This window comes from Diachasma alloeum, unplaced genomic scaffold (assembly GCF_001412515.2).
Source record: "Diachasma alloeum isolate Michigan unplaced genomic scaffold, Dall2.0 Dall_scaffold_00210, whole genome shotgun sequence".
Classification (NCBI taxonomy): domain Eukaryota; kingdom Metazoa; phylum Arthropoda; class Insecta; order Hymenoptera; family Braconidae; genus Diachasma; species Diachasma alloeum.
The window spans coordinates 1061786-1084576 of NW_021680375.1; the positions used below are offsets into that span (position 1 = coordinate 1061786).

The 22791-nt window shown below is 36.3% G+C and overlaps 1 protein-coding gene across 2 annotated transcripts; it reads right to left on the bottom strand.

The window, feature by feature from the left end:
• Window positions 1–7459: 7459 nt before the first annotated feature.
• Window positions 7460–20937, bottom strand: LOC107036576 (huntingtin-interacting protein 1). Of its 2 annotated transcripts, none has more exons than XM_015254616.1 (9): window positions 20376–20937; window positions 18041–18104; window positions 15515–16209; window positions 14338–14534; window positions 13167–13311; window positions 12445–12532; window positions 12267–12355; window positions 10009–10881; window positions 7460–8387 (listed from the first exon to the last, which is right to left on the bottom strand). In XM_015254616.1, the coding sequence occupies exons 1-9, from the start codon at window positions 20457–20459 to the stop codon at window positions 7704–7706; spliced, it is 2919 nt and encodes a 972-aa protein (XP_015110102.1). In that variant the 5' UTR covers window positions 20460–20937; the 3' UTR covers window positions 7460–7703. The 2 variants fall into 2 exon arrangements, with proteins under 2 accessions (XP_015110102.1, XP_015110103.1); XM_015254617.1 differs by lacking the exon at window positions 20376–20937 and adding an exon at window positions 18219–18237.
• Between the last annotated feature and the right edge of the window lie 1854 nt (window positions 20938–22791).

The window sequence follows — 22791 nt, forward strand, 5'->3', positions numbered from 1 at the left end:
CTTTTTATTTCCTTTGAAAAAATTTCTTGAGGTTTTACTGAAACCTGACGATTATTGGACATAATCATCGGGTTGCAGTAAAATGTCAATGGATCATAGTGGCGTGATAGTCAACTCGAGTTAATTGAGGTAATTTGTGACTATTTGAATTCATCCTGAGGACTCGTTTCAATATGTTGAGTGGAAGGTGAAGGGAAAGTGGTGAGAGAAGAGTTGTGACGTCTTTTTCGTCATGATCTGAGCAGTTTGGCAATGTTGCTAATAATTTGAAGGAAAGGGGAAGAGCGGGAGAGACTGGCGGAATATTTAGAGGGGTCTTACATTGTTTACTCTAGGGGGCACCTGATTGGTGACGTTTTCGTTCGAATCACTCGAGTAGGGTGATGATTCAGTAGTGAAGCGGGAAAACGGTTTGAGTCGACTTGGCTCTCAGCTGAGTGTTCGAGGAATATCTACGAATCTATGGGAGATAGAAAAATTTTTGTCATGACCTTTTTTGAAGGGCTTAATTCGCTTTACAAAAAAGGTTATGACAAAAATTCTCCTATCTGCCTTAGATTCCGAGATATTCATTGAGAATCAGCCCTTAGCAGAGAACTAACCCTTAGCTGAGTTTTTGAGGAACATCTCGAAATCTAAAGGAGATAGCAAAATTCTTGTCATGACCTTTTTTGAAGATCTTAATTCGCTTTACAAAAAAGGTTGTAACAAAAATTTTGATATCTGCCTTAGATTCCGAGATATTCATTGAGAACTGACCAATAGTAAACATTTATTTAAACCGTTTTGCCGCTTCGCTACTGAATTAGAAAATCGTCAAAAGAGTTTCAAAATTTTTGAACACTTTTCAAAAACAGTCTTGTTTTTTTCAGAATTTTTTACTCAGTTGTCTAATAGATATTACAAAAACAAAATGAACTTCACTGCAATTCCCTCCTGTGGTCACTGAGAGAAAAACGAGCAAGTTCCTCAAACAAGAGGATTTATTTTGCCTCACTGTCCCCTATTTAAGGTGAAACGGAACCCCTGTGTCTATATGAATTTTTAAAATTGTGTTTTCTCCTGCAATTATTATTTTACATTTATGAAACTCAATGAAGTATTGACTCAACAATGCAATGATCGAGTCGATAAAGTAGTTTCATAGATAAAAATTAATAATTGAAGGAGAAAACTCAATTCTAAAAGTTCACACAGACAAAGGGGTTTCATTTCCCCTTAAAAGATAATTATCGAAATTTTGCTCCTCGGGGTCGGAAGATCCTGGGTTAAAATCCCAGTCTGGACTATCCATTTTTTCAGCAGATTTTTCTTGTAAACTAATATCGGGAATGATCCTGGTCCCCTCCTACTTACTCCAAAATCCTATTCTCCAATATCCTGTGACTTAACAAGATGTGGAACGCTATATAGGCACGTATGAAAAAATCGCATAGAAATATTCTATACGCATTGCGTATAGAAATTCTATAGGGTTTCCGTATATGATATTCGGATATTTCTATACGAATTATTTCTGTACATAAATTTTTACATAAATTTATGTTTTCAGGCCCGAGCGTACTATTTTTCGAAAGTTATCTGGATTTTTTTCACCTTTCGTAATCCAAAATTGTTAATTGAGTGGTACATCATGTAGAAATTTCCAAAAATTATGATAGAATGATAAAAAAAATATAAAAAATTCTGAACTCTTGCAAAGAGCATTTTTAATTGAGATTCAGAATGAGTTGAAAAAGTGGAAATTACAAATATCTGATTCGCTGTGGCAAATTATCTATTAGCTGTCATTTTCCATGGTGGATAACAAAACACTAACTCCTCATGGGAAGTGACAGCTAGGTATCTCAATTATCAAAACAGTGGTATGTAGTCATCTGCCATTTTTATGTGATAAAAGTCTGATTAAAGAATTCTCCAAAATATTACAACTTTTTTCAAAGAGCCTTTTCCGTAATAAATGTCTCTGTGCAGTGTTGGAAAAGATTTACGAAATCAGTCTTCCCCCTGCATGATATTGGGTGACAGGCCGCCATTTGTCACCGAAACTCAGATAAATTTTTCAATTTCTTGTTATTCAACTTCTTCTGAATATAAATTAAAAATGCTCTTTGAAAAAATTAAGAATTTTTTTTACTTTTTTTTTATTATTCATTCATAATTTTTCAAAACTTCTGTATGATGCAGGATTTAATTGGCAATTTCAGATGACGAAAGATGAAAAAAACATCGAGATAACGTTCGAAAGACAGTAAACCCGGGCCTTAAGCAAGACTTGTTTGAGAATTTTAATTTCTCTCAGTGTGAGGGTCATTTGACACAATTTCGAAGCAGAGCATCTATTCAGTAGAAATATGACGGTAATTCCGTCATAATTTATCATGTTACACCTGTCATGAAATTTTGGCATAACTCTATTCTAAATTGTAGGGTTGATCAATCAAGTCGCGTTTCGTTGTGATTTTACTGGGATTTATTTAAATACTGTGGGAAGAAAATAGTTCAGAAAATGCCAGAAGAGAGCTTTTGTAGATAATGAAATTAACTACAAAAGAAGTTTGGAGGAATTCTGATGTAAAATTCATAATCAAGAAGATAATTGATTAATCGAGTCATGTCATTTTCTCAAGTGATCATGATCATCTGAGATATTTTATTGATTCGTTTAAATATCTTGTGAATGGAGAGCTTCAGCCAAATTGTCTGGAGTGAGTTTAATCTAAACCTCTTCCCTTCGATAATTTGGTCATGTGACACAAATTGCTGGAGGAAAAGTTTTTCGACATTTTTTTCTGACATCTGATATATTCTATTGATTTGGTTAAATATCTTACGAATGAGATATTTAAACGAATCGCTTCAGCGAAATTGTCTGAAGAGAGTTCAGTCTAAACCTCTTCCCTTTACAAATATCATCAACATTCAACAGATGAATAGTCGACTCGTCCACGTCAATTAGCTCATGAGGAAATAAAAATTCATGGCAATGTGCCAATATCGATTATCCAAGAGGGTGAGTCAGGGGTCAAGTTGATCTCGAACTGAATAATTACCCAATGATTGTTAAGTGATTCACAATCTCCAATTAACTTGCCTTAAATACATCGGACCGAGAATACTTCTCCCCCTCAAAATTTCGGAGTCTATTGATAATACAGGAAAAATCGCTGAAGTTATTTATTCTCCGTAGTCCATTTAATGGTGGATTTTTAGAAGAATTCAACGAAAAATTGTTCCTCGCAGTGGGGGACAGTTGGGAAATTTTTTCTTTCTCGATTTGTTGGGAATTTTTTCTGTCATTCCGTTATTCAACAAGAAAAAAATGCGTGACAAGAAATTTATGAAGGAAGACTCTGGTGAAATTTGAAAGTCTGCATTTGGTCAGAGGGAAACTGAACTCTGGGTATTTGTTGAGATATTTGGGGCTCACGCAAGGGGGAGGACAGTCCAAATTTTAATCCATTGAGCTGAAAATTGGTTCACATACAGTTGATCTGCGCACGAATAAAAACAAGCATTTTTTTTCAAGCGTTTATCAAAATTGTTGTTTTTATTCGTTGAAGCTAAAAATTTGTTGACTTTGCTTGATTTTTAAAATATATATTTTTACAAAATCTATACTTCTTTTTATTTGTTTACATAGCAGCTGTATGCGCATCAATTTTGGCTCGATCTATTGGCAATTTGAACACTTGAACGATTTTTGAGGATTTGGATTTTTAATTCCTTGTGCAACTTGAAATTCTCCGGAGTTTGCTTATTTTTTGAAGGTCCTAACGAGTGCCAAGAACTTTTGCATTTATGAAGCTAGAATTTCTTGGTATTCGTTAGGACTCACAAAAGTGGAAAATGTCTCAAATCTAAATCGATGGAACTAAATCGATGTAATCGATATGTCAATTGGTTGAATTTATTTGATTTTGAAAAACATCCATTTCTTCAAAAATCCATAATTTTTTATTCGTGCACTTATCAGCTGTATGTGTATTCATTTTGACTCGATCGATCAGAAATTTAAACACTTGAACGATTTTTGATCATTTGGATTTTTTCAATTCCTTCTGAAACTTGAAATTCTCCATAATTTGTCTATTTTCCCCTTTTTAAAGCTCCAACGACTGCCCAGAACTCTCAGATTTTCGCAAAATCTAGGGGCTTTCATTTTTCACTTCAGTCTCCCCTAAATAAATTTAGAATAATTCAGTAGTGAAGCGGTAAACCGAGTTAAGTCGATTTTGACTATTAGCTAGTTTTTGCTGAATATCTCGGAATCTAAGAGAGATATCAAAATTTTTCTTATGACTTTTTTATAACGCTCTATTGGCTCTACAAAAAAGGTCATGACAAAAATCTTTCTATCTCTCTTAGATTCCGAGATATTCGTCAAAAACTAGCCAATGGTAAAAATCGACTTAATCCGGTTTACCGCTTCGCTACTGAATTTCTACTTTCGATTGTGGACTCGATCGATTGACTGATCGAGTCGTGGATAAATTATTGTTTTGGGGATGTAAATAATGTATAAATATTTGGGGAAGTTATAGGAGGAGAAAGGGAGGGGGTGGAAGAGTGGTAGAGGCGAAAAATATTTTTGTCTCTTGGACAGTATTTTTTTCTGTTTTTCTTAAAAATTATATTATCGATGAGGATGTGTAATGTTGATAGGAGTATTTTAAAATAGAAATTGTATTGTGAGGGATACATTTAAGTGAGATATTTATTGCGTACGGGCAAGACGAAGTAATAAAATTACTAATGAAAAAAAAATCAACACATGGAATGTAAATAGGAGTGCGGAAAATTTGTGATTGAGAGGAACTTTTGGAAAAAGATAGGAAAGTTGAGAAATTGATTTTTTTTAATCGACAAGAAAAATCAGTAGCGAAGGGGTGAAACGGAGTTTTCGAGCAATATCTCCGAATCTAAGGGAGATAACGAAATTTTCGTAATTACCTTTTTTGTAGACCCAATTGAGAGCTACAAAAAAGGTCATGACGAAAATTTTGCTATCTGCTCTGGATTTCGAGATATTCATCAAAAACTGGCCAATTGTCAAAATCGACTAAAAATTTTTCACTTTTTCGCTGCTAAAATAATATTGCAATCGATCAGGCGTCCGAAAAATTCCCACTTATCTCCTTTCAACGTAGATTTTTATGAAGTACGAGTTGAATATTATGTATTAAGCAAAATGAAAGATAAAACTATTTTTTTTTTTTAATTAAAAAAAATTAATAACTCGCCTAAGGTAAATAGTTTTTGTTGTTCATCTATGTGACGTTGAGAATTGATATTTCATGTGTAACTTGTCCGTACAATTAACGATATGAGGAAAATTTAATTTTGATTTCAAGTGTAAAATTGTGAAAATGATGTTCTGAGGAATAAACAAAAAAAAATTAGAAAAATTACTGCTGTTGTTTTGAATGTGTTTTTTTATTCATGTTTATAAATGATAAGTTAATAAAAATATTTTGATCAATCCATTCAATGGTTCAAGGCACGAAATATTAACCTGGGGGGAGGGGAGCAATTGAATTGTTTCATTTTTTCAATCAATGAAAACTTCTTATATTATTAATCAATAACAAGACTTTACATTACAGGTAAATTTGATTCTCTACATTAGTTAAACATAATGGTAATAATGGTAATTAGAAAAAGAGTAATTAATCACTGGTAAATACAATAAATATGAAATCTAGAGTAGAAATTACAGAATTCTCTACGATTATTAGTCGATCGATAGATGATTACATTTTTTGTTGGTTTTCGGGGATTTTTTCAAAGAAATTGATTCAGTATTGAAATGGTAAAATGTAACAGATGAAAATTGAAGTGTCAGAAGACTTTTTTTTTGTTGGAAATTTCATTTTCAACAAAAATGTCTGACATTTTCTCGAAAATCCAATAGTTTCTGTGAATTACGTAATTAATCAATCGTTGAGGAGAGGTTGATCTCCATCTTCATGAGCTTCTTGTTTTATTCTAGAAGACAATGTAGAAATTGCGGGAAATTTTTTTTGCCAAAAAATAAATCTCACCATTTTCTTCTAAATTCAATTGTTTTCGAGATACTTGCATGATAAAAAAAATACTCATTACGTTCTACCATTTCACCACAAAATCATGATCGATTACTGAATAAATTAGTTTTAGTTTGTTAACATAATCCTTTTGTTTAAATTACTACGAGCTTACAAGCATTTTTGATTCGACGTGAACAAGTGAAAAATGTAATTATCTTAACACTTCCTTACAAAAATTCACGGACGATTCCTGATAATAATTAGCAGTTCTTCATCCTTATTTTGACCGTGCACAATTCTACAATAATGTAAATACAAAAAAAACTCTAAAAAATTACAAAAATCGTCTTCAATTTTTGAGGCCAATTCAGACACTTTTTATGTAATTTTTTGTTCAGTTGATCCCACAAAAATTCCATGAGTTGACAAAAAAAAATTTATCGACTTGAATAATGGACAATTGTTTCAACAATCCAAATAAATCTTTGACTTTCATCGATGAATTGAGCAGGCAATGATGAAACTATTCATATGAAATTTAACGATTCACCCAATTGTGCAAATCAGTAGGGAAAAATCGTTTAAAAGGTTTAATGATTTTGACTATTAACCGGTTTTCAATGAATATCTCGAAATCTAAGGGAGATAACAAAATTTTTGTTATGGCCGTTTTCGTAGCTCTCAATTCGCTCTACAAAAAAGGTTATTACAAAAATTCTGCTATCTGCCTTAGATTCCAAGATATTCATTGAAAACTGACTAATAGCAAAAACCGACTTGACCCATTTTATCTTCGCTCCTCGATTTTCCAAATTTTTTCACTCAATTTTTTTCTATCGAAAAAATCTCATCAGAATAATGCTATTATATAGCAAAATAAAATTCCACTGACTTATCCATAAAATATTTTCCCCATAGAATTTCTCAACGAAAAACTAATGGAATTTTCAATAGAAAATCGATGAAATTTTCAGTAGAATTTTTTTTTTTCGTGGATGACCCCCTTCTTTCCCCGACTTCATCTTCTCCTCGGGGAGAGTGGGGCAAAATGAAACAGCCGAAAACGACTATTTGACGCAATTTAAGCAAAAAAATTGTTCTTATCAACTTTTGTTTATTAACTTTTTTATTATTGGGAGTACTGATGAGGACAATAATTTTCTATTCGGTAGAAAAGAACATGCGACGACACTTTTCTTTTTTCATTCGATTGAACTTCAGCATCACATTTTCCTTTTCCCCCTCTGGGTCACCCCCTGGGCCTTCCCCTGGACTTTGAATTTTGCTGTTTCATTTTCTTTTCAATTAATCCATTGACAAAATCTTCTCCCGTCAAAACCTCTCAATAATTTTCCATTCTACTCACTGAAAAATTATTATTCTCATCAGTACTCTCAATCTATTATAAAAAAATCCAATGTAACGTTTTTTGTCACCGGTTTATTCGGATATATATATATTCTTTTTTTCTAAATACAATAAAACCAAACGAAAAATCATATTATAGCGCCACATGCAATACCATACGCGCGCGTAGCGCGCCTCTCTAGTAATAAAAAAAATTAATAAACTAAAGTTGATGAAAGTATTTTTTTTGCTGGAATATCCTTTCATTTTGCCCCCCCTCTCTCCCCCAAAAATAATTACAGTAATTCACCTGATTCCAGCCAGCCCTTAGATATCCCCAGCAAGTTGATAGTGCCTCCTCCTCAAGGCAGCAAGCTTGAGCCTCTCAGTCTCCAGTGCCTGCTCGAGCTCCAGCACCCTCACCTGCGCCTCCATCTCCAGTCGCTTGGCCTGATGGAGACTGAGCCCCCCCATATCCAGATCCTCGCTCTCCTCCACCATCTGGCTGCAGCTCTTGGCAGTCGCCACAACCCCAGCAGTGGCCTGAGTGACCTCTCTGCTGGCCTGCGTCAAGCCCCCAAGATTACTGGAATTCCTCTCAGCTTTGACTCTGCTAGCCACCACCAGCTGCGCAGTGGACGCAGCAATGCCCTGTGAAGCCACCACCAGCTGTTCGAACTTCCCATCGCCCCCAACAACCTTGTCAGCAGCTTCCAGAAGGAATTTCGCACCCATTCCAATGGCTTTGGCAGCGGAAATCAGGCCCTCGGACCACTGATGATTTCTTTTGTAAAATTCCTTGGCAGAGGCTGTTCCCTTGCCCTGAGCAACGATCTCAGTCTGCAGGAGTCGAGACTTCTTCACCAACTTCCTAATGCACGACATCAGCTCGGTGCAAGAGTCCAGGATTTTTTCGTTCACTTCGAGCTTCAGGCCAGAGTCACCAGCTCGGGATTTGTTCAACATCTCCTGGATCTTGGCTGCTGCTTCCTCAATGGCTTTGTCCATTCCCTGTAATTAAAATGTGGGAATTAGACGGTGACTTGGTACATGCGGAAATGTCAACGGGGGACAGGGCTGAACTGTTAATAAGAAGCTTTGAGTTCTTAGAATAAAAATGAAAAAATGAAAATTCGACAGAGATAAGAGATTCTGGGATAATTGAACAGTTTGTTTAATTTTAATTGAGTCAATTTCTTAGGTGATGCAGTTTGAATAATAAAGGATTTATAGACATGAGTAGATTAATTTCAGAACAGGAAAAATCATCAATTCAACGACGAGGACGATCTTGATTGACGAATTCCAAAGGTTTATATTTCAAAAATCCAAAAGTTGTAAATTAAAAAATAAAAGTTCTGAATGCAGAATCGACATTTCGATAAAATAAGAAAATATGTGCCTCAATTCAAGTTCAATTATACTAGATTCAAGTAAAAATTACGGACGATCAGAAATTTTCTTGGATTGTAGGCGACAGTTTTGTTAAAATAAATAAAAATTTCCCTTATTTCCAGAATTCTTTTCTCGATACATTTCAGTAATAGAAAAACAGTAGATTTCGAAAACGTTTTAACATTGCGAGATTTTTGCCAGAAACAAGAATTTTTTTTCTCTGTCGATTGAGGGCATTTTGTTTGTAAACTAAGAACATTCCAAACAGCATAAACCTCTGTAATAATTAAGTCAACAATCAATTCAACATTCATTGAGTCAATGTGTTAGATCATATACTTTGGAAGACAAAGCATTTATAAAAATCAGTAGATTGATTTCAAAACAGGAAAAAAAATCCAATTCAGAAACGAGCAGGTTTTAATTTAAAAAATCCCACGGTTCCTACCCCAACAACCTAAAAATTGAAAACTCTAAAACTATGATTTCCTTGAGTAAAAAAAAGTGCTTCAATTGAATTTTAATTACACTAGATTCACATAAAGATTACTGAAAATCAGAAATTTTCTTTGGTTTCTAGAGGACCATTTTATAAGTTTAATTTTAATAAAAAAATTTCAAGTTCAATTTTAATAAGTGAAAATTATCAATAAAGTTCAAGAGATGTTGATAAGAAGTGAAAACTTCCCTTATTTCCAGGATTTGTTTTTTCGTTAGATTACCGTACGAGAAAGTTTTAAAATTCAGCAATTTTCGCTAGAAACAAGAATTGTTTTTTTCTATGTCAATTTAGAACATTTCCTTTTGTAAACTAAGAATATTCCAAAGGCATAAATTTCTAGAATCCATAATTCCCCATTACAAACGTAATGCAGCATTAATTGAGTCAATGTTTCAGATCATACTTTGAAAAATTCAATTTAAAAAACGAGAATGTTTTGAATGAAAAATCCGAGTTCAACAATCCAAAAATTTCCAACTCCAGAGTCAAGATTTCCTTAAGTTAAAAAAAAAATGCCTCAATTGAACTTCAATTAAACTATAATAAAGTAAAAATGACTGAAAATCAGAACTTTACTTCAATTTGTTAGGGGAAAAATTTCACAAAACAACTGAAAATCTCCCTTATCCCCAGGATTTTTGACTAGTTAGCTTTTAGTACGATAGATTTTCCAACTTCAAATATTCCCACTTCAACCCAGAAACCCTTCTCCGAAATCCCATTGAGCCCTCTTACCTGCAATTCGCTCTCGACCATGTCTCCAATCCTCTCCACATCCCCCCTAGCCTTGGCAAGACCATTAGCGAGCCCAGAGATCACCTCCAGCTGATCCCTAATCACCTTGAATTGATCCTCAGTCGTCTGCGCCTTGCTCTTGATCATCTGCAGAAGGGCAACCGAAGCTGTTGACAATTTTTTGCACTCATCAGTCAATTTGTCATCGATCGTGATGTCCGTGGAGGTGTTGGAGGTTGACTTGGCGTGAATGAGGTACAAGGACAGGTGATAGGCAAAATTCAGAGAGGCCTTGATCAGCTGTTTTCCTTCTGTCGATTTTTCCTGATAGACCTTGTAACTCGTCTCCAGATCCGAGAGGGATTGCAGGGCTGGAGGCCTCTGGCTCTCCAGGTAATCCGGGGTGCACGTCAGGGCAGCAATCGAGGGGCTCTCGATGGTAACGGAGGTTGTCACCAGGAGCTGCTCTGCTGAGGAAATGGAGTTCAAGATCAGCTCGATCAGAGCAGAGTCTGAGTCTCTCTTAGACTGGACTCTTGTTCTCTCCAGGTCTGAGGTGAGCTCAGCTATTCTCGTGTCGAGCTCCTCCTTCTGGGACAGGAGATCATGCAGGTCACCCTCAGCTAGGGCTTTCTCCGAGGAGATGAAGTCAACCTTAGCCAGAAGGGCGACGTTCTCGTTCTTGAGACGATCGAACTGGATTTGGACCTCCAGGAGTTCAGAGCGAGCCTGGGCGACTCGTTCTGCTTCTTGAGAGGCCGTTGCCTGACCCTGGAGGACCTCCGCCAGTCGCAGGTTTACTTCTTGGAACCGACGGTCTGACTGCTCCAGGGAGAGACGGGTGGACCCCAGGAGCTTGTCCACTTCTGCTTTCTGGGGGGAATAATTTCAATTCAATTTATTTATTGAAGAAAAAAAACCCTTGATTTTAGGAGAGGTTTTCTTTGGTTTACAGCTTTACTAATTTTATATTTCCCACTTTTTGCTTCCGAATGGAAGTTTGACCCCCATAATCCTTATTCTGACCCTCGCGACCCTTATTTTGAGCCTTAATTTCTGACCCTTAATTTTAGAGTCTCATTTCGGGCACTAGATTTTTGTCAGTAGATGTCGATTTGGATTTTTCCAATATAGAGATTGAGACCCTTGTGACCCTTAGACACTTATTTAAACCCTTAATCTGACCCTTGTGACCTTTAACGTTGTGACTCTTGATCTTAACCATTTTCCATTAGAATTTAGTATCTCTCTATATTATAAAAATCCAAATCGACTTCTGGTGATAAAAATTTGGTACCCGAATTTAAGACTTCACAATTAAGGGTCACAAGGGTCAGAATAAGGTTCATGAGGGTCAGAATAAGGTTCATGAGGGTCAGAATAAGGTTCATGAGGGTCAGAATAAGGTTCATGAGGGTCAGAATAAGGTTCATGAGGGTCAGAATAGGAGTCACGAGGGTCAGATTAAGGGTTTAAATAAGTGTCTAAGGGTCACAAGAGTCTCAATCTCTATATTGGAAAAATCCAAATCGACATCTGCTGACAAAAATCTAGTGCCCGAAATGAGACTCTAAAATTAAGGGTCAGAAATTAAGGCTCAAAATAAGGGTCACGAGGGGTATAATGAGGGTCGCGAGGGTCAGAATAAGGTTCATGAGGGTCAGAATAGGAGTCACGAGGGTCAGATTAAGGGTTTAAATAAGTGTCTAAGGGTCACAAGAGTCTCAATCTCTATATTGGAAAAATCCAAATCGACTTCTGGTGATAAAAATTTGGTACCCGAATTTAAGACTTCACAATTAAGGGTCACAAGGGTCGCGAAGGTAAAAATAATGGTCATAGGGTCACGAGGGTGCGAATAAGGATCATGAAGGTCCGAATAAAGGTCATGAGGGTCAGATTAAGGGTCATGAGGGTCAGAATAAGGGTCACAAGGGTAAGAATAAGGGTCATGAGGGTCAGAATAGGAGTCACGAGGGTCAGATTAAGGGTCACGGGACGTATAATGAGGCTCAAAACGGCCGTAGCCCCCTATTTGTTAAAAATAATGGAAAACGGTTGAAAATTGGAAATATCGTCATCATTCATAATCATAACATTTCGGGTGACTCTAATTTTTAGTCTGAATAGTAGAAAACACCTGTTAGGAAACAGAATTATCTCCTGGCCTTTATTAAAGGCCGATGTTTTGTAATAGAGATATCCATCGAAGTCTCTTATCTAATCTCAAACTGATAAAAAAATCGACAATGTCTCACCTTTCGTATTAAACTGATATGTTCTTCTCGAAGTTTGGCATAAACTTCCTTCAGCTTTTGAAACTTCTCATCCAGTAAACGATTTTTTTCTGCGAAGCATTTTTGAAAAAATCGGATTGAGTTAATCATCCATTTGACTCACGATTCAATCACAAAATTGTGTTTTAATAGATTTTACCTTCGAGTTCATGAACTTTTAGTATTAATTCAGCATTTTGCTTTCCTAATGCATCATTGAGGTGTCTCTGCTTCATCAATTCCTGATCCTGAAATTGGATTCAATTTAGAAAATGATAGAATTAATAGAAGTAGTGTTGATATAAAATGAATGGGAGTAATCATTAACTTTCGTATTCCTATTCATCTTTTCGTTTACGGATTTTTTTTCAAAATAATTAATATTTCAACTGTAATTCAGAGCTTTTTACTGAACATTAGAGACTTCTTTCTCTGTGTAAATTTTTTCCTTTGTGTTCCAATGAAATTGACGTTGTTGACCAAATTTTGTCAAGTTATTAAAATTCCTTCGGACCATGTTCAAGTCAGGAACAATGAAAAATCACAAAAATAGCAAAATTAGATTTATGTAAAAATTACTGCGAATTAGAACTCTTTTTTCTAATTTTTAAGCAAAATTTGCTAAAAATGAGTGAAAATTTCAACTGATCAGAAATTAGAAACTTTTTTCTGTGTAAATTAACAATCTTTGTGTTTGTAACTAACAATACGCAAACGAAATTGATAAATTCTATTTCGCCTGTAAAATTTATTTAAGAGATTGCTTTAATTTAATTTAATGAAATTCAATAAACTCCGTTCGACAATATTCACAAATTTATCTCATACTTAATCTTTTTCTAACAGGTTTGAAGCAATGAAATGATGTATCCATGTATTCACCTTGAGAGCAATTTCAGGATCCACTTTTCTCATATGTTGCTTCATTTCCTCGACGAGTCTCTGATGTTCACGAACTAAGAACTGCAGTTCTTCTCTCTGTCTCTCATGTTCCTGCATCATCGCTTCTTGTGCATAATAATGCTCCCTGAAAAGATAAATTTAATTCATAATTTTTCGTAACGTCGGTCTGTGTCGACAAAATGTGAAGCGTAGACTTTTGTTCTATTCCTTTTTCGTACTGTTGAATAAAAAAAAGTATACATATCGATCTTAACTAATTTAAGGCCCGGGTGTACTGTCTTTCGAACGTTATCTCGATGTTTTTTCTCATCTTTCGTCATCTGAAATTGTCAATTGAGTCCTGCATCATGCAGAACTTTTAAAAAATTATGAATGAATAATCAAAAAAAAGTAGAAGAAATTCTTAATTTTTTCAAAGAGCATTTTTAATTTATATTCAGAATAAATTGAATAACAAGAAATTGAAAATTGTATCTGATTTACGGTGACAAATGGCGGCCTGTCACCCAATATCATACAGGAGGAAGACTGATTTCATATATATTTTCCGACACTGCACAGAGACATTTATTACGGAAAAGATTCTTTGAAAAAAGTTGTAATATTTTGGAGAATTTTTTAATCACACTTTTATCACATAAAAATGGCAGATGACAACATGCCACTGTTTTGATAATTGAGATACCTAGCTGTCACTTCCCATGAGTTAGTGTTTTGTTATCCACCATGGAAAATGACAGCTAATAGATAATTTGCCACAGCGAATGATATTTGTAATTTCCACTTTTTTCAACTCATTCTGAATCTAAATTAAAAACGCTCTCTGAAAAAGTTCACAATTTATTCTATTTTTTTAATCATTCTACCATAATTTTTGAGAATTTCTACATGATGCACCACTCAATTGACAATTTTGGATTACGAAAGATAAAAAAAATCCAGATAACATTCGAAAGATAGTACACCCGGGCCTTAAAACAGAGTTAAAATGAAGGAAATTGGGAAAAATATGAATTTAAAAGAAATCTTATATAATTGATGTTATCTAATTATAATTATTAAGGAGAGGAGGAGGGCCACACAGGTGTAAAACAAAAAAAAACATTTATAACGCCAAAGAGATGAATAAATAAAAATATATTGTTTATACCTTTCGTGACGACTCTCTGGGGAAATAGTTCCATTTCCAGCCGAGTCGAATTGATCCCCAGTTATGGACGTTGTGTCTGACGTGTCAATAAGACTGTCAACAGTACTTTCATTATCAATTGGGTCTTCCTGAGGTAGAACGACGACTGGTGTAACGTAGGTCCTTAATTCTGATTGTATCAAAAAGTTTGGTGGATTCTGTAACAGGAGAATGCATCAATTCATGGGATTCAACACAATTCATGATAACAGACTTTCGAACAGGAATTTAGGGGCTTCAGCTGCATTCAACTATTTCCTAATTTAATTATTCTCTGTTTTGTTATTTTCACTTCAAATCATTTTTGTCTAATTAAAACATTCTTGAAGGCCCCGGCCGATAGGACAAGCTTATAAGAGCTGCGGGACCCCCAAAAAAGCGCTTTTAAATTGACCGAGCGACTAATGCGTAATTCTTTTCTTGAACAATGAAGTATGATCACGGAATGTCACGTAACTAATTTCCAATCAATTGTAGGCGTCGCAACTATTTATTATCGACAATTTAATTCTTCAAATCGCCCTAGCGCCCAAACTATGCAAGATATACGAAAATTTTCGGATCACGAATCATTTAGAATTTGATAAACAATAATTTTTGTTTTTTATCAATTTCGTACATCTTCAGTTTTCGACATATGAACAAGGAAAGAGTTGCGTGACCCAACACAGCGCTCTCAAGCCCACCACGCGTAACTAGTTTATTGCTCATATCTCGGAATCTACGAGAGATACGTCAAATCGATAATAGATAAAAATTATTCCTTATTAAATTCTAAATGATTCAAGATTTGAAAATTTTCGTCTGTACTTCCTAGTTTGGGTGCTAAGGCGATTTGAACAATTCAATTGTCAATAATAAATAATTCCAATGCCTAAAATTAATTAAAAATGGGTTACTTGACGTTTAGTGATCATATTTTATTGTTTAAATCAATAATTACGCATTAGAACGCGAGTGGTCGGTACACGTCTGAAAATCGAGGGTGTCCCACAGCTCTATATGGGTCAATGCATGGTATCGACGCCGTACGTGAGGGGTTAACCGTCCTGCAATCGGGTTGTTCACCCTAGTCGATAAAAATTCATGGAAAAAACATTGGTCACCTCTCCCCATCGGGAGCTGACACCCCACTCACCTCAGGCAATCCAGGTATGGTGATGAGATGCTTAAAGTACTGCATGTGTTTAATAGTATTATAAAAAGTCTTGAGCTCCTGGAACTGTTTGGAGAACCTGTCCCTGTGTCCCAGCAGTGTATCGGCAGGCAGAGCCCCATGGAGTTTGAAAAGTATCTTCACACAGTAGTCGTACAGCTGCGAGGCATCCTGAATGCAGGGGATCAGTGGTGCCAGTCGACACTGGCCACAGGGCGTCATCGAGTTAGATCTGGAGAGGTCGAGAGACCCGAAGACTGCCCTCTGGAGGTTCAGGATGTCGTCCATGTAATCAAACATCTCCACCGACATCTGGAAGTAAATGTTGATGTCGTTCTCACCGATCGCCTCCAGCTCCTCTGTCGTCACCTGGAGATTGCCAGGCAGCCCTGGATTTCGGTTGTGAAACTCCAGTTTTGTGATCAAGAGGCGAATGTAGAGGTGGATGAGCTTGCCATAGCCCTCGCGCAGGTGCTGCCAGAGCTTCCCGAGGTCCTCGAGCCTCTTCTTGTGGCGCTGGGAGTCCGGGATCACTCGGGGGTGGCCCTCCCTCAGGACTTTGTGGAGAACGTGACAGAACTTCCAGGCGACGATTCGGTGCTCCTGCAGCGGCTGGCGCAGCACAAATGTCCAGAATACTGTGCCACTCTTCTCTTGGTATGTGCCGATTATCGCGCCTGGGTGGTGGGTTTGTTAAGGATTTTTCAGAGGTTTCGGGGTAGTCGTTGAGAGAGAATCATTACCTCATTGTTTAGTGGTTTCTTGTCGGGTTTAGGGGAGAATTTTTGGATTGAAGGCCCGGGTGTACTATCTTTCGAACGTTATCTCCATGTTTTTTTTCATCTTTCGTCATCGGAAATTGTCGATTGAGTCCTGCATCATGCAGAAGTTTTGAAAAATTATGAATGAACTAGGGGGCTACGCCCCCTGCTCGCTTCGCTCGCCAATCCCGGGGGGGGCTTCGCCCCCTCCTGTGTGGCTATGCGGGTATGACCATGGGGGTTTGTTCAATACTTTCATTGTTAAAATTCTATTGTGAAATACATTCATTGGCCATCAAATAGAATACCCCACTCAAACCACTCAATATTTTCCATCCATTCGTATATATTCTGAAACTCCATTTATATTCGACATAACCCTTATGAACCTTACATCCCCATTAGAATTTATGACCCTTCTATCCCCATAACCCTTGTTCCTGACCCTTATATCTGACCTTTGTCCCTGACCCTTGTTCTTGACCCTTATGTCTGACCCTATTTCGTGACCCTTATATTAAGCGTCGCCTGAATTTATGGGTCTCCTGAATTTTCCCTCTTATTTTTTTATTATATAGAGAGATAATTAAAAAAAAGTAGAAAAAATTCTTAATTTTTTCAAAGAGCATTTTTAATTTGTATTCAGAATAAGTTGAATAACAAGAAATTGAAAAATGTATCTGATTTACGGTGACAAATGGCGGCCTGTCACCCAATATCATGCAGGGGGAAGACTGATTTCGTAAATCTTTTCCCACACTGCACACAGACATTTATTACGGAAAAGGCTCTTTGAAAAAAGTTGTAATATTTTGGAGAATTTTTTAATCACACTTTTATCACATAAAAATAGCAGATGACTACATACCACTGTTTTGAAAATTGAGATACCTAGCTGTCACTTCCCATGAGGAGTTAGTGTTTTGTTATCCACCATGGAAAATGACAGTTAATAGATAATTTGCCACAGCGAATCAGATATTTGTAATTTCCACGTTTTTCAACTCATTCTGAATCTCAATTAAAAACGCTCTTTGAAAAAGTTCAGAATTTTTTCTATTTTTTTTCATCATTCTATCATAATTTTTGGGAATTTCTGCATGATGTACCACTCAACATTGTCAATTGACAATTTTGGATTACGAAAGATAAAAAAAATCCAGATAACATTCGAAAGATAGTACTCCCGGGCCTGAAGTTTTCGGTAAACTTTTGGGAATTTTTTTTTCAGAACTTCAAGAGATTTTAACATTGAAAATTCAAAATTTAACACCTGCGTGTACAGTGGTTTACTAAAGTTCTGAAACCATCTGACCTTCCATCCTATGTATTTTGTTTCAGAACTTTAGTAAATGATTGTATTATCTTTCGAACGTGATCTTGATTGCTTTTGCTTCCGAATGGAACCGAGTAAATCTCTTCATTAGGGCGAAGAGTTCCCTCTCTAATTATTCTTCTCTTCATTTTTTCCACTTCAAATTTTTGTTTTTTCCGAATTTATATATTCTTTCATGTCTAGAACTCATTTTTCATTCATTCAGCTACTTCATCGATTTCAAATCCTTTAATGAAGTTCAACATTTCCTGAACCGCCCAGCCGCCCTATTTACCCCACACACGGGTCTTATTTAAAAACTTCATTTTTCCAATTACTCCTTCCACTCTCGTCTAAAAATCATCTCATCCTGTCCACGAAAACCCAGCAAAAAATTCTTCAAGAAATACTTTCTTCACAGAAAAAGGATACTGCGCACATGTTTCTCCTTGACCGGCGTCTCGGTGGGATTGACAGCCTTGGAGATGGCAATATTCTGAAACAAAGCCAATGAAAAACCCCATTAAATCTCCAATGACCTGAAAAAACTGCAAGACATGAATGAAAAATTCCACAACTCTACATACAAAAATAACAAATCACATCTCACCTGTTGCTGGAGCATTTTACCAGAGACTGGTGGGACACTGTTCATGGTTAGTGGCTAGAAATACCCGAAAATTGCCCACGAACAATAAAAATCCTCAACAATTGTGTTAGAGTGTCATAAAAATTTGCAGTTGGCCCTATCAATCGTGGAATCGATAAAAATTGGTCATCCAAGTCGTGCTGAAGCTTCAGATCTGCTTGGAAATTCAACAGATCATTGTTAGTCGGCTGTTAGATCCACATGCAGGTTACTGGAAACATGACACATCACTTGGGTTATAATTCATGCATTAATTAGTCGGATGATCAGGTGAAATATGAGTCAGGGGGGATCATTTCACAGTTGAGTCGGAGAAGATAAAAAGTATTAATTATTTTTGAGGATATCCAAGTACTTTGACTATTTTTTCTCCAGTGAAATGCTTTTCTACTTTTGTAGTCTAACATCAGAGCTTTCATTTCAGCCAGGTTTGACCCCAAGTTTACAAATATTTTACAATTATTTTATTATTTATACTTTACAGGTCTGAATTTGAATCTCGATGTTGGACCGTTACAAAACATTTCAAAAATCGGAAAAAAATTCGAAAGTTTACTTTTTGAGGAAGATTGATAAAATAATTTCAAAATTGCAATTTTTTTAAAATTACGAGCATTTTCTAGAAACAATTTGTAAACAATTAATTTTCTACGATAATCATTTGTTCGGATTCGTAACAAATTTATTCATATTAAGAATTTCATGAGAAATCAATTTCAGGCCTAAACAAATAAGGTTTCGGAAAGTTTAAACAATTTCAATTATTTATTCATAAACCACGAATGTTTAAAAAAATAATTCTGTGTAAAATGTAATGTGAATAACGCTGAATATTCATAATTTGTCAGGGGGGATCATTTTACAGTTGAGTCGGAGAAGATAAAAAGTATTATTTTTGAGGATATCCAAGTACTTTGACTATTTTTTCTCCAGTGAAATGCTTTTCTACTTTTGTAGTCTAACATCAGACCTTTCATTTCAGCCAGGGTTGACCCCAAGTTTACAGATATTTTACAATTATTTTATTATTTACACTTTACAGCTCTGAATTTGAATCTCGATGTTGAACCGTTACAAAACATTCCAAAAATCTGAAAAAAATTCGAAAGTTTACTTTTTGAGGGAGACTGATAAAATAATTTAAAAATTGCAATTTTTTTTTAAATTACGAGCATTTTCTAGAAACAATTTGTAAACAATTAATTTTCTACGATAAAAATCGGTAAATATATAGTATCACTCCCCCCCCTCCGATTTCAGGGAAATTTACAGGGAATCATTTGTTCGGATTCGTAACAAATTTATTCATATTAAGAATTTCACCAGAAATCGATTTCAGGCCTAAGAAAATAAGGTTTCGGAAAGTTTAAACAATTTCTAGGTAAATCTGTTTCTGAGTTATGAATATTTTTAAAAAAGTCAGAAGTGTTCATTTTACCCCACCCTCCCCTACTCCGAAAATCTCATTCTCATTTACATTCAAGAGGTTCTTTACAATTCAGCAGCGAACCGGTACAACTGTAAAAGTCGAGTCAGTTCTCATCTGAGTTTTCGAGGAATATCTCCCAATCTGAGGGAGATACCGAAATTTTCGTAATTACCTTTTTTGTAGCTCTCGACTCGCTCTACAAAAACTGTTATAACAAAAATTTTGCTATTCCCCTCAGATTTTGAGATATTCGCTGAAAACTGACCAATAGTCAAAATCGACTAAGTTGATTTCTCATGGCCAGTTTTCAATGAATATCTCCGAATCTAGGGGAGATAGCAAAATTGTTGTCATGACCTTTTTTGAAGCCCTCGACTCGCTCTACAAAAAAGGTCATGATAAAAATTTTCTTATCCCCCTTACATTCCGAGATATTCATTGAAAACTGGCCAATAGTCAAAATCTCCTTAAACAGTTCTACCGTTTCGCGACTGAATTCCTCAAGCTCCTGAAAAAATCATGAATATTCCACTTATCCATTACTCTTATCACCTCCCCCCTCTCATCTTATCAGGCCCCATTTCCCACTTCGCCGCTTGAAAAATCGACAATCGCCTTGAAAAAACCCTCGAAAGACCAATCCTCCCCGACAAATCCCTCAACCTCAAGAATAATCTCCGAAATCTCACCTGAAACTTCTCGAAATGCTCACGCTGAAGGTCCAGAGAGGTCTTCCTCTGCTGCAGAACCCTCGGGAGTGATATCGAGGCCATGTCCCCTCAAAACAAATTTTCCACTTGTCACAACAACTTTCCTGACATCCCCCCGGGAGCCAGCAACCCCCTCCCACCGATCGACACTCTCCGCCGAGTCCTCACAACACCCCAAACAAAAACAAACGCCCGAAATAGCTCCACAACTCGATGTTCAAGTTGAATTGACTCGACTGAAAAATTAATTCACCACTTTTTCCACTGATCAACGGATGTCGCACGTTTTTTATGGTTCAAGGGTCCTCGGAGGTGATTCAGAAGTACTCCAGACCCACCCACATGAGCTGATATCAACGCACAACTGGCCCGACAGCCACTGAATGATCATCAGACACACGAATTCGTTGGATGATAAAATGTGTGAATGACTGGTGAGCAGGGACTGGGGTTAATGTGTGTTGGTGGGACACCGGAATAGGCCAGTTCCGTTGAATCGCACTTTATGAAGATAATTATGCGACCGTGTACACCCGAATGAGTGAATGGACGGTGGAGAACTGAGGGGAAAGGTCGTTTTCTTCGTTAGCGAGGGAGTCGCGAGCTCTTGAGGCGACATCTGACGAGTGGATGTTTCTTCGGGGGTTTTTAGGAGATAACTCGGGAAGGGATGGGTGTAGGGGAAAATGTTATAAAACCTTTTTTGTAGAGCGGAAAATTTCGGGAAAAAAAGGTTTATTGAGATTTTTTGGCAGAGGGGATAGTTAGTGAGATAATTGGGAAATTGTAGGGAAGTGGTGCGGGCTGGGGAGGATTTTGGTTATTATTTGAGAAAGGGGTGGGTTTGGGAGGAAAAGTTGATAAAGATGTTTTGTAGAGCAGAAAATTTACTATGGAAAAGGTCCTAAGAGGTTTTTTGATTGAGCGGATCATTACCGAGATAATTGGGGAAAACGGTGATGAGCATTGGAACATGCCAGTAATGGGATAATAACATCTAGAAGGGGTGAGTCTAGTGGAAAATGTCAAAAAAAAATTTTTGTAGAGCGGAATATTCTGAGCAAAAAAGGTTTTTTGAGATTTTTTGGCAGAGGGGGTAACCAATGAGATAATTGGGAAATTACCGGGAGGTGGTGCGGGCTGGCGAGGGTTTTGGTTATTTTCGAAAGGGGTGAGTTTAGGAGGAAAAGTTGATAAGGATGTTTTGTAGAGTAGAAAATTTACTACGGAAAAGGTCATGAGAGGTTTTTTGGTTGAGCGGATAATTACCGAGATAATTGCGGAAAACGGTGATGAGCATTGGGACATGGCAGTAATTAATTAACATTTTTTATTTCATTTATTTTTCTTTTTTTTATGATGAAATCGCATAAAAGATTTTTTCCGGAACGTAAAATTCTCTACAAAAAAGTTATTTTAACCTTTTTCGGGACAGTGCATGATTGCAGAGATAATAGGGAAATTAAGAAAAGGGGGTGACAAAGTTACGACCTCTTTGGTAATTTTACAATTATCTTAATGAGGAAGGGGTTTTGAGAAAAATACTAAAAGAGCTTTTTGTAGAGTAGAAAATTCTTTGCGAAAGAATCTCTTTTGGAAAATTTTAATAAATTCATTTTTCGTCCCGTGTGCGCATATAATAGCACTTTCCACGCATTCTCATGAAAAATAGGGTTTGGCACTAGCGGGGAAAGTGTTCTTTGACCCTTCGGAGGGTAACACTTACACCTCCCACGGGTCAAAAACCACTTTTACGGACTCGTATCTAAATCTAGGGGCGGGTGGGGTAATAAAGTGGACACTAGACTTTTTTTAATGATTCATAATTCAGAAACAAATTTATCAGCTGAAGTCAATTTAGGCTCGTCACAAAGGGAAAGAATTGTTCTTTGTATTGAAAAAAAAAGTAATTAAATTTTATCAACATTTCAACCCTTCATTAACATTTAAAAACCAGTCAAAAGTGTCCGTTTTTTACCCCAACCTCCCCTACTACTGGAAATCTTAAAGTCGAGGATGTAGGAAATGTGAGGGTATTTCCGTGGAATAAAGATTCCGGGATACTGTCAACTGAATATTTTATTCACACACTTAAGGTAAGTAGAATAATTAATACAAAAAACTTGCCAAATTGACATGGGCTTAGCCGACCGATATTAAATTTTCAATTAATGCACTTATTGAATCGATTGCTAATCGTTTGCCGATGATTGAAGTGCATTTCATAACGTTTGATAATAATTTCTTGAATTATAAAAAATTAATCAAATTTCGCCCATGTGTTTAGCCGACCAACATAAAAATAGTATATTTCGTAACGAGTGCAAAAAAGTGTTTTTTGGCGAGTGGGATAATCCCACGAGCTAAAAACCATTTTTTCACGAGTTACGAACAA

Coding starts and splice junctions, on each gene's coding strand:
- LOC107036576 (XM_015254616.1), bottom strand. CDS start 20,459: ATGGCCTCGATATCACTCCCGAGGGTTCTGCAGCAGAGGAAGACCTCT. Junction 18,105..20,375: donor AGCATTTCGAGAAGTTTCAG/GTGAGATTTCGG, acceptor GCTTTGTTTCAG/AATATTGCCATCTCCAAGGC. Junction 12,356..12,444: donor AAAAGTTCATGAACTCGAAG/GTAAAATCTATT, acceptor AATGCTTCGCAG/AAAAAAATCGTTTACTGGAT.